Below are 12,913 nucleotides of genomic sequence, written 5' to 3'. Positions count from 1 at the left end.
TTGAAGGTTAGCAGGCCTCCTGGCGTCGTATCACCGCCTAATAAAATGACTGGTCGTCTGACCAGCATAACCTCGCCAACCCATCGACCCCCGCTATACGTTCCTGGGATAAACGCAGAGAGTAAAGAGGCAGAGGTGGAGGAGGAATAGAAAGAGGAGGACGAAGAGGAGGAGGAGGAGGAGGAGGAGGTGGAGAAAGGTGCAGGAGGAGGAAGAGGGTGGGCAGGGTCGAGGGTGAACCCCTTATTGATTTTTAGGGTGACACTGTCAACCGGCGAGTGTTGAGTCCCCCGCGACGGGAGGGACTTTGAAACGACGAGGAGTGAGAAAAAATGTGGCGGCCGCTGCGCCATTCCACGCGCGAAAAACATCCCTTCTTTACAGTTATCTTCTTTTTCATTTTCTTTTCTCATGGTTCTGCGATCGATTAGAATTTCATACGCGAATAAAGATGATTAGGAAACTGTCCGATCCTCGCTTTCCGCTAGAAACATGAAACATTTTTTCGTTGTGTAAAAGTGGCGAGTGCGGCGTCGGCGGCAGCGGTGGCGGTGACAGAAAAGAGTAACTGTGGCGAGGCGCAGTCCCGTTGCGGTCGGGGGTTTAGCTCTCGGCGCAGGGCCGTACGCATCCGTGGGCGACGCTCCACGTGGAACAGCTGCCTTCTCGCGTCGTCTTGCATGTTTTACACAACGTCTCGGGCATTCGGATCGCGGTTTTAATTCTCGGGAAGCGATATCACGTTGACGGTGGACAAATTTCATTTCAATCCTACACGTTTTTTTTCGCACCTTCGAGTCATAGTTGATATCCAGTTTATTTTTCTTTTTTCCATTCTTTGTAATCGTTTGGCTGAGCCACGCCACCACGTCGTGAGTCGTCCATGAATGAGCAGCGAATGACGCGTGTGTTTCCCGTAATCGTCTTTCGTGCTCGATCGCTCCTCGATATCCTTGCTTGGTGACGTGTGTTCTTTGTGCGCCACGCTTTCTGGCTGTGCTGCACGCAGAAAGTTACGAGAGTTAACTTTCGAGTGTTCGCGGAAACGGTGCGCCAACGGAGGAGGAGGATTAAAGAAACGCATCGTGTGTGTGGTGTTTCTTCACGTCGCGTCGGTTTCTAATTTGCCGCAGCGGGAGGGAGAGAAACGTTTGATTGAATATCGAAGGGAGGAAGTGTGATAAATAATAGCGAGCGGGAGAGTAGTGCTTTGGAGGACGCGTGTTGGCTGGTCGTTCCGTTGGTGCGTGTGATTGTTTTCTCACCTAACTTGGCCCGCTTTGGTGCATCGCTCTTTACGAACTGAGCCGGCATCTCATGTTGTTTACAAATCAAGGCGATTACGTTACTGCACGTCCTGTACACACTGTGTTACTCGCATGCAACAGGCGACACCGCGTTGCCAAAGTTTCCTCTTGATTAATCGATCGGAAATTACAGCCGGTCAGAGTGATACCTCTCAAGGATTTGAATGAATCGCGCGGTTCACTGATAGACGCAGAAGAGACATTCAGAGAAACCGAGGAAGAAGGAACGAAGCGTAGAGGAGTGCGGCGCATTGGCGTAGAGCTGGCAAGAACGGTCGCGTCTAGGGAAAAATTGGTGAATAGTTTCGGGTGCACGCGCAAGGAATATCAGCCGTGTAATTACGCGAAGGTAGCGCGCGGCTTAGAATCAATACGACTGGATTACTTAGACGACGGTTTAACTCCGAGGATCGAGAGAAAGCGTGGCTAATAGCCGACGAAACACGCGTGTCTAGCGGCCGAACGATTTTTCGACTGGCGTTTAAAGGCACAAGGCAAACGACGCAGAAAAGACGAGCTGCACTACGGAGTTGCTGCGTATGCCTTGATGGGGTGTGCTTTCAGTGTGTTTGGGCGGGGTGTGAGGCAGTCGTTGCTACCGCGTCGGCTCATGCAGCCGGTCTGTTAGAAATGGCAGCGTCGTCCGATTTTTATGTATCGGATAACAATTATTGGCTACGACCGAGGAAGAAATCCAGTTGACATCCGGGCGCGGGCAGTTAGGAGGGACAGTGAGTACTGAACACGTGGTCCGTTGAGGGAGCAGCTAGTCTAGTTTACTACTAGGTGCGTGTGTCGACTAGCTACACCCCTGGCGCACGTGCGTACGTGTATTTCCTCGAGTCGTCGCGAACGGTGCACGTGTGAGTGACAAATCGCGAGTGAAAGTGCTGGAGACTAGTGACTTTTTTTCGTGCCGTCACGCGTTCCTCACAGGCTTCCTGTATTTTCATTCGCGAAACCTGTCTTGACAGTTAAAACTTGACGTTTCGGAACGTCTGTGTCGATACAATCACGTTCGTCCAGTGTTTACCATGTATCTTTACCTTATGGTTAATTAAATCAATGAAGTATACGTATGATAAACAAAAATTCGATCTTTCTAACGATTACGGAGAATTATTACGATTCGTTTGATGTGAATTAATGCGTGGTTAAAAACCTTCAGTAAATACGAATACGAATACGAATGCTGTGGCGCCACCTGCACGCTACGTCCCTGACAAGGGTCGTCTGTTGACTCTGGTGGTGTTTATTCGCGCTTGCCTCTTCTCTCTCTCTCTTTCTCTCTCACTTGCACCGAGTCATTTGTGTTTGGACGATCGTGAATTTTTTTGCAATGTGACGAGAAAATGAATGAAGATTAGCGTGATGTCGGACCTGTGCACGCGCCTAACAGTGGGTGCGCGCCTGGATCTCGACTCGAAACTTGGTGGAACGTCTTGAAACAGGTCGAAAATCAGCATGAAAATGCCGGCAACGCGACCGTACAGGTGCCCATTGTTATTCACAGCTTTCACAGTTTTCGATGAGACGGTGCATCGACAGACTGCGAATCCGGACTCCTGAAAAGTATCGTGAATCGTGCTTCGTGCGCTTTAAGTTCCCTCGCCGTCGGTGGGACTCGCGAAACGCGTTCTAACCGCACTATAGGTTAGGTTACCGGCACATAACCTTAATTCAATTCTAAGGAAAACTCAAGTTGTTACACATGCAAGAATTGAAACGTGATCTTCTTGTGATCTCATTTAATTGAGAGTTAAACGTATCTAGGAAGATTGACCTTTTCTTTGCCAAGTGCTGATTCCTACATTGTGGGTGATCGGTGCAATGGAATGATCTGGGTGACCATAGGACAATGAAGGCCAATGGGACAAACAATGGTGATTTTACTTTGCTTCTCTGTTTTTTAGAATTCTTTAGAAATGCTATATTATATATTACTTTACGTAGAGTGGCGTTAATATAAACATCAGAGTTGTTTATTATTAGACTACTATTAGAGTTGTTTACATGCATCGATATGCTATTCTCATAAATGTACCGTATATGAGATTGCTTAAAAAGGTTATTGTGTTAAATATAGATAGAATATAAATATAATAGTAAAGCTAATTATTTGTATTGCACATAAATAAGCTTGATAACTAAACGAATCATTAGAATCTTCACGTACTATATGAAAACATTTATATATTGAAGATTTTATATATTATAAGTGTATCTGTATCTATAAGAATGTGCAATATTGAAGGTAATAAGAGGAATAGTATTAAATAATGAAGTTGTAATGAGTATATTATATCGGTATAGTAGTATATCATTATATATGCTATTCCAATATTACTTCTCTTATCTTTTGGAACCTATGTATATGTACTAATATGTATATTATATTATAACATACTTCATTTTGGCATTTCTGTAACATCATAACAGTTAATTCATAATATAACAGAAAGAATTCCTTCATCTTTTAAAATCTTTGTACTTCCAAGTGTACGCACTATAATATAACACATTTAATTCTTATGTTCTGGTAATATGAGATCAATTACTCTAAAGTATAACAGATATAACATGCATTGTTTAAATTTTCAGGCTGTAGCCGCCTAAACACGCCATTGGCAGCCACTACCACGCTGGAGGATCCGGGAACACCAGCCTCTTGGAAGGGCCCGCCGCCCGGCTCGGAGGCATCGCCATTTACACCCAACTCCGTTGGCCAGGGTGGTGGCCCTGGCTCCGGTCCTTACAACAGTACAGGTGGTCCACCGAGTAATGCGGCCTTCCAGGGTCCGAGTCCTTTCCCCGGTGGTGCTGGTAGTCCAGCAGGGGCACCACCCTATCAAGGTCCACCTCCTGGTTCCGCGACTCCTCAATATACTGCCTCGCCAGCGCCTAGTGGCTCCTCGACACCTGGTCCCGGACCACCGCCGAATTCGTCGGGCTTCCCTCCGCCGCCGAATAATTCCGGGCCACCGTATAATGGGCCCGGACCGAGCCCGTTCGGTTCGCCATCTGGCGGGCCACCGCAGTTCGTCGGTCGACCCGGTTCCTCAGGACCACCGTTCGTACCTCCGGGAGCAGGGAATCCTCATTTTCCTTCGCATGGTCAACCGTTTGGAGGTCCCCAGTACGGTATGCCACCTGGAAGCCCATTCGGACCAGGTCATCCGATGACAGGACCTATTGGGCCTGGACATCCAGCGATGATGGGTCCTGGGGGTCCCATCGACAGGATAGAGCAAGGGTGAGTGTTGATTATATTATGCTCTCGACGTGTTACTTATCAATTATGATGTATATGAGAGATCTAACTGAATGCAAGTGTAAGTTAAAGTTTTGGGAATTGTGTAAATTTAATTGTGTATTTCTACTTTTTAAAGTATGATATATTGAATTTCACAGTCAATGAAAGTGTAACTTGATTTTCAGTTAAGATATATTTCTATCGGTTTAAGAAATAGATTGATTTATATCACTATGATATATCGCCAATTAGTAATGGTCTTGAGTTAATCCTTCCAAGATCGAATTTTCTTTGGACTGTGACAAAGTTCTTTTCTTTTTATCGATTATCAATGTAGGTTTATGTAGATCTATTGATGTTATTAATCACCGAAATTTAAGTAATTAAAAATTAATAAAGAAGATACGGATGGATTAACTAGGGGCGATAGAGATATATTTGATGAGTAACACGTTCGATCGAACTTATCGAATAAATAGTCTTAGAGCTTGTAGATTACTCCTCAATCAACGGAGTACGTAGTGTATTTGATAATGCATCTTGATAAATCTGAAGCTGTACTCTGATTGCTATAAGGGAGAACGTTGCGTTCAGCAATGATATCACGCGTATTAAATCCAAATTCAATGGAATTAATGTTTTTTACTTGAACACGATACCATCGATAGGCTTTCGTCAGTTTAGAATATAGAAACGTTGTCGCTATTAGCGTGTAAAACATAAGAGCACCACGTGTCTGACGTTGTCCGACTGCTAACATTCCTAGATAACACAGTCTACAGGTAGCCACCGTTATTTATCACTCGTCTCCCGGTTAGTCCGCATTCTTGCTGATAATCCTGCTTCGGCAGAGCTACTTGCCCTTTGAAAATGGTCTCGATCGTTTGCATCGACGTCAATGCTTCTGTAGTCGAACAACTCGTTTTCGAAATCAGTTACGTACTGAGAGAGAGCTTGTTTCAATACTTCGATGCGATAAAAGCCACAAATGTTTCAGTAGACACATAGGGGTCGTCCATGTATCACCGGGAAAGTTATAAATAGGAACAAAAGCAGCAACTATTTCCGAACATTTTCGATAGCACTAGTAGGTAATAATCAAATTTCTTATAGACACATCTTCCCCTTAGTCTTTGTAAATTGCTCAAAATAATTAGGGAGTCGCTACGACGAAAGGTTCTGGTGTGAACAGAACAGAAGAAATTCTACAATATTGAAAGTTTAATCAATTTTTATCAATAAAGAAAGAAGTTACGTTTCTTCAAGTTTCTCAGATTGAGAAGCACTGTGCTTCTTAAAATACGATTCCATCAAATTCAGATCCAAGATAAATTTTTTTCCCCGTTAGTTGCCAAATTTTTTCGCGATCGTTGCCAGATACTGTGAAAACATATTGTTTGTTAAGTATCGTTTTTCCAAACGGAGCTAGATATCGCGTGTGCAGACGAAACCTGTAATGAACGGCGCCAGCAGCGAGTCACTCGGTGCTAAACTTGGCAGCCGTGTTAGTGATTCACTATCTCCGATCTAGATTATTGATGCAGTGAAAAAATCACACGTTATCGAGTCACTCGAAAGAATTGACGTTTCGAGAGTTCGTATCATGCGTCGGAGTTGTCGCCGTGTACACGTACTATAATTTATACAAGAGCGAACCGGACCACGAGAGAACTACGTAAACCAGTTTTTCGAATAGTTTTAGTAACAGACGTCTCTGAAGGCGTGACTCGATCGGTCGCTAAATCCGGCGAGGGCGCATTATTCGAATTTCCTCGTGCCGATAACTTCAAAACTGGAGTTTCGAATTAGAAAACGAAGAACTTGCGAGTCGTGTAATAAGCTACGCGACAAGATCGAGAGATATAGGAGCTGTCCGAGGAGATTTTTAACCGCGCGTTACACGCGAAACCATCGACGTGTTTTTCACTGAGTGCGTGGGCACGCGTGAATTCCTCACGCGTGTGTTTACGCGTGTTCGAGTTTACAAGTGTCTTAAATCTTTGTAAACTGTTGAACGGATCGTGGGAGTACGAGGAAAAGCTGGTGAATTGCAAATGACGGACTCGAAGACTTCGTTATACTGTAAAATTTGGGGCAATCAAGATTTTGCGCGTTTAGGATATCTTCAAGATTAGCACGAAAGATCGCAAATTTAGACAGCACGTTTATCGAACGTTTTTTATTGATAAGAAAATCGATGACATTAATGATTTTAAATTGTGCAAATATGAGAGAAGGTTAGCGTTAATCAAAATGATGATCTCTTGAGCTTTGTTGTTTGTTAAAATTTAGAGCAATCCGAAAGTTTAAGCCTTCCGAATGTATCTAAAATCAACGCGAATGATTAAGAATTCAGATAATACAGATCATTGAGTAAATATGATTGATGAAAGCTCTGTCATCGGAGTAATCTCTTGATTGACAAGAAAATCGGCGGCATTTACGAAGCCGCTAAACCTGTTAGTAATTGATATCATATAACATTTATTACCGTCTGTAATCGCGGAAGACAGAGTTTCGTTCTTTCGAGTTTCATTTAGTACACGTGAGTCACATAAACAACCGGTGTCGTTTAATGAGGGTTTATAAAACGACAATGATAAGATTGCGGCAGATACAGGTCTCCTAATATGAATTTTAATTTCTGTCAAGCTTTAACAAACTCCTGCTAGTCCTATAATTTTCCTGACATTGAATAATCGTCTACCTGTCGCAACTCAGTTCGTACTTGTACACTCTATCTTCTCTCTTCGACCCCTCTTTCACGGATAACGCGATCTACAACGAAAGAATTGAAGGATCTTCGTCAATAAGGAGCAGCACCGATATTTGGATTTTGTACTTGGTAAAAAGAGAATTATTTAAATTATTCAAAATTATTAGGAAAGAAAGAAATGTATGGTTTATTATTAGTAAAAGTTTATTACTAGTAGTATTAGTTGACGTCTGACTTTCACTTGTTTTTCATGGGTTTTCTTAAATTACTGGTAAATGATGCTACCACTTTATTGCAGTAAGAAAAATTAATCTTGAAAGAATCAGATGGTTTTTTAAATATGATTTTTTAATTTTTCTTTATTTTTTGTTCTTCTTTTGTCTCTATAGTACAATAACTAGGAATACGTATCGTTGAAGGTAGAATAAAATAACGGTGTTACATTCTTGGCAGGGATTGTACCGCGGGAGGTGACGCCATACTTTTGTAGGAGGTAGTACGCGACCCACCTCCCCTGTTCTCCCTAAACCCTCCTAGCCACCCCGTGTTACGGAGGGCGGGTGAACCAACGAGTGGAGGTAGTGTGGGGGGGCATCAGGGTGGTACGAAGGTTCTCATATTTCCTGTATTTTAATTTTTCACGATATTTCACTGGTATCCGGCCGTCTGTAAATTATTTACTCTTTACCAATCGTTTTCCTTCGTTTTATGTTGCACATTTGTAAGGATATCGCGTAGTGTGTTAGGGTGAGTCGCACTTAAGACTAGAGGCGCGATTAGCTTGATATGACTGGATCGATAGAACGTGTCAAGGATGCGTCTGGAAATCGAGATATTGTGACACCGACGATCGTTGGCTTTGTCGTAAGCTTTTGACGTCAGTTAGTTTCCATTGCTTTAGAAACCTGATCGTTGATAATTTGGACAGTTGGATAAACTAATTAAAACTGTTCGCCTGACTTCGCAAATGTCGTTTGACTTTTGTACATTATAAAATTACCTTTGAGAATTTGACGATTCAAGATTTCAAAAATTTAAATTGCTAATATCTGAAAATTCAAAGATTCGAATTTTTAAAAATGCGAATTACTAACACTCGAAAATTCAGAACGTTAAATTTTAAAAAATATGAATTATTAATATTTAAAAACGCGGATAGTCGATACACGAAAATTCCAAACATACAAATTTGAAAAAGACAAGTTATTGATATTAAAAAATCTAAATTTTCAAAAACATAAAAATTAATTAACCGTTGTCTTTTTTATCGCGATATTAAAAAGTTTGTTGAGAACCACTCGAGCTCCCTGCCCCTTCCTGCTCTTCCTTGCTTCTCGGGTTTGGGTTGGGAGAGCGAAGAGGGATGGGGCCGAGGGGTGTAGATGGTGGCAGGAGCAGAGGTGAGGGGGGGCTAGGGGGCTATAGGTGTAGGTAGAAAAGCGAGGATGGGGTGGCGATCCGTCGGTCTGGGCCCAGCAGCTTTGCTCGTGCGTCCGCGCCACACCACCGTTTACACTTTCCCGTGTAAAGGAATCTTGGAACCGTCGGGATCTCTGCCCGTTGCGTTTCGTTACCGTTTGTCTCAGGTCGTGGTCGAGCCGCGGTTCCACGCTGTTACTCTCGGAGCATTTGAGAAAACGAGCACGAGAAATTCGTATCGCTTTATAGCGGCCGCTCAGCCGCAACGAGGGTTTGTTTATACCGCGTTCTTACCACGGAGCACATAATTGATCGGTATCCCATAGAAACCTCGCGTTTCCGGTCTGCGTTCTGCACTCTTGGATCTTGAGTGCGATGAGTCGGATCTCCGCTCCAATACGGTGGCTTGCACGATCCTTAAAGTTGCTATCTCTTTTCGAAAAATTGCGGAGTATAACTTTTTCCACGCGCATGTAACGCAAGACTAATTAGACAAGCTCACGGCATAGGTATATCGTGCGATGTTTCTGGATTTCTTTAAGAAAGTTCTAAAGATTGTTATCTTTGTACGAATATCACAGGGGAGAGATAAGATGAATTTCGTCGTCTTGTCGTAAATTTCATGGAAATTTTAGAATTCAATACACTGACGACTATTTCCATTGCAGTGAAGACGACGATATGAATAAAAAACGATAACAATTAACGTTCAAACGCGCCAACTGTAATTCGCATAGGAAGTGCGTGGTATTCATAACTAGTTTCATATCCGCGGCAAATTTTCCCATTCGCCGGTTGGAAAATATTATTGTTAATTAATTGTTAATTAATTTGTGACATAACAGTTACGTGATATTTGTTTTCTCGAGAAAAAGGAGAGTGTAATTAATATGGACGTACAATTACAAAACAGCACTTGTTAGGGGCTGTGTTAGGAGAAAATTGATCGAACCACTCTGCTCGTATTTAGTCATACAAATAAAAGTAGAACCTAACTTTTCAGTTTGTTTATTGAATCTCGTAGTAGTGCTAATTGAATCTGAAAATGTTTCGTATGACATGCGCAATATATTGATAAAATCTGTCTAAAATCGTTCGCAACTATAATGACACGTCAGTCTTCACGAAAGTCCATATTCTTTTCGTGCATTATTAGCTGTGATGGCGGTGCACCGAGGAAAGAGATAGTATTGATTTTTACCGATATTTAGCCGTGGAATTATCCCCTCTCTCTTTCTCTCTCTATGTCTCTTTTTCTTTCTTTTGCCAGCTCTTTCTCTCCTTATAGCCGTCTGCTTCCTTTTGCTTCCTCGATCCTCCCCTTTTCGTCTCAGCCCCCCTCTAACTACCCCTCCTTTCATCTAGCTGCTTCACCCTTGTCCCCCTCAGGGCCACCCTCCGCAGGCTGCGGCACCCTTCGCGAATCCTGGAGGAAACTAGGTGCCGGGAACGGAAAATCTGAATACCTATGACCCAGAAGGACGTTTCTATGCTAAGTACACGTTGAGCAACGACGAAAAAACCTCTGTTCAAACCAATCATCCCCCTTCGACCAAATAATCCTACACTGGCTGACAACGGGTCACTAGCTGATGAAGGGTGGAGCAAGAGCTTGGTGGTCCTAATTAAAATAGATGTCGAGGGTGTGTTTCTATTAGGTGTCGGTTTGTTTTTTATAATTGAATGATAATGGATGAGCTGTTAGGTGACAGGATTGTTGTTGTTTCGGTTACTGTAAATTGATCTGTTAACCGTTTGCGATTTGAAGTTGAGCTGGATTTCACACTGTACTTTCTTCCATTTCTTTTACTTCTAACTTATAACGTAGATTTTCCTATGGCAATTGTTTCCATCGAGTTACACTCACGATATTGGTGTTAGATACGGCAGACGCAGATTGTATTGTCTGTAACGATGTTTAATTTCAATCCTGCCTTACACTTCAGTTTTCCAACGAGGATCACGAGTTACGTATTCGATATTTCAATGGTTGTATCTGTTGTACAATTATGTTACAGCAGTGAATCGTTAAAACTCGTTTCATTACCTGTTAAAGAGATCTTTGGGGCCAATATGTGTACACAATTGTAATGGCCTTTGGGATCGTTTACAAATTTGAGCAACGATTTTAAATATAGAGGAACACGCCATCGAAAGTGGATATTACCTGTACAGGAGCGAGTTGGCCAAGTTTCACCGACTCGGCGAGAAACATTATCGACTATCCGTATTCTTCCCCTGTTGTTCTTAGTCAGGAAGCAAACCTTGTCCTTTTTTCGGTACTCCTGGCGACCTCTGTTCGGCCTAAGCTGGAATCGCACGTAGCGACACGATCTTCGGGTACGGCAGCTTTGCACTCGGGGATTCTCTAATCGACGCGAGTTTAGCAAGAAAATACTCTGCCAGTAGCCTTTGGAAATGGGAACCTCTAATTTATAAGGCCAAGATGAGCCAGTTGTGGGTGGAAGGAGAAACGAAGATAGAGAAAGAGCGGCTCTTACTAAAATTCAAAAGTTCCTCGACGAAGTTTACGATGCCGTCTAGCCGGCGCGTCGCTGAGATTCTCTGTCTCCCCGGCTTGTTCCCTTCCCCTTTCGGTCTCTGCTTCATATCTTTTCTAGATCTGTCGTCTGACGATTTTCTGTGGCCACGGAACACGTGAACATTCGAATCTTTGCTTTGGAACGATCGATTTCATTCATAGTAGCCTCTGAAGATTAAAGTTGCAAGCAACCATAAATGATCAAAGTGCAGAATTTGTAGCAAAAAAAAAAAAAAAAGAGAACACATGAAATTTTCATTCCTGTATTTTACTAAAAGTCGTTCTACATTTTCAAAAATCTGCAGATTTATAAAACATCTATGAAGTATTGGATATTCGTTACTCACTGACTATTCTCATGATTCTGCTATTAATAAGAACGATTATATCGAAGTTCCTCGAGCAAACGTGATCCCGAGGCACGGATGGATGTCGGTTTTAATCGACGAACAGGATGAAAAAGGCGTCGCTTAGGATCGTCGTGGGCGTCCGGGAAAATAAATGTCCACGTTAAATATTCATACAACAACGCTGCTTTAAAATTACAGGTTAATACAACGAGACGCGAATCTCAATATATTATTCACGCATCACCGGTCATTCGATTTCCATAGGTCCTCGATGGAAGGGCTACTTGCTGACTATCCTGAATCGAGCTTGGCGAAACTGATAATCATGTTAGAGCCCGATCGAAATCGTAAATACCGCCATTCGTATCTGATCGTATATTCTGATCGAGAAGATAATTAAAGTCACTGTTTATTATGTTTGCAATTTCTCACGAAAGTACTTGAACACTTACGGTAGAAACTTTTTATGTATACACAATGTATATAATACGTATACGTATACAATACAATAATACGTATAATGTATTTATGAATGGTCGAATACACCTCCCGTCAGCTACTATATCCTGGAGCATATATTTGGAAATTTTAATTCTGCAATTCTCGAATTCCTTATGTTTCGATTTCGCTTTCGTTTCAGTCAAGGTAAAAGTTTCTAATGTTTTAAGAAAATTCGTTTAACTTAAGAATTCTTGTAAGGGTAGAAAAATACGATTCGATTAAAAGTAACCGAAAAAATGGTTAAAGGAGGATTAAAAGATGATTAAACTGCACTTGATCACTGTATACTTTCGAAACAAAGAAATATATCATTATACGGTCGATGAATAAAGAGTTACAGGCAGAACGCATTCTAATGTAACGAGTAGTAGCACCGGAGATAGCTCGGTAGGTCGCTGACCATACCTAACATTTAATGCCGGTGTACCGTTATACGCGGTCTGTGGGGTGCCAATCGTTTCTTATCCGGATTAAAACTCGTTAAGGCGCCCTGCACACCCTCAGGGATAAAGCAGTTTATGACACTCAATATATTCCGGGTTGCGTTCGTGTACTCGTGACGAAAACTATGGCTTCGTCGAGATATTCGTTCGACAATATTGTATACCTGTTGTCTGTTGCTATACCAACAATAAATAAGCGGTAAAATAATACAAGAGTATAGATTATTAGAGTAGGCAAAATAATCAATATATCACTTTTCATAGTCATGTGTCGAACATACTCTAAATATAGTACATGTTATAATATTTAATGGTTGAAACAAGTTCTTCTTTCGACTTTATTTCTTTAATTATAATAAATTATATTATAAAAACCATAATA

The 12,913-nt window shown here is 42.0% G+C and overlaps 1 protein-coding gene across 2 annotated transcripts in view; it reads left to right on the top strand.

The window, feature by feature from the left end:
- Nucleotides 1-1,022: 1,022 nt before the first annotated feature.
- Nucleotides 1,023-12,913, top strand: part of Chi (LIM domain-binding protein 2 Chi) — a 132,386-nt gene continuing 120,495 nt past the window's right edge. The window contains exons 1-2 of one of the 2 annotated variants that reach the window (XM_069128932.1): nucleotides 1,023-3,190; nucleotides 3,909-4,560. In XM_069128932.1, the coding sequence (XP_068985033.1) occupies nucleotides 3,166-3,190; nucleotides 3,909-4,560 (677 nt within the window). In that variant the 5' untranslated portion in view covers nucleotides 1,023-3,165. The remainder of the gene's footprint in view (nucleotides 3,191-3,908; nucleotides 4,561-12,913) is intronic. The other variant, XM_069128931.1, reaches the window with a different exon arrangement.

Source organism: Bombus flavifrons, chromosome 15 (genome assembly GCF_040668555.2).
Source record: "Bombus flavifrons isolate JBK064 chromosome 15, iyBomFlav1_principal, whole genome shotgun sequence".
Taxonomy (NCBI): Eukaryota; Metazoa; Arthropoda; class Insecta; order Hymenoptera; family Apidae; genus Bombus; species Bombus flavifrons.
Note: the sequence above shows the minus strand (reverse complement) of the source record. Positions and strands in the feature narration are given on the sequence as shown.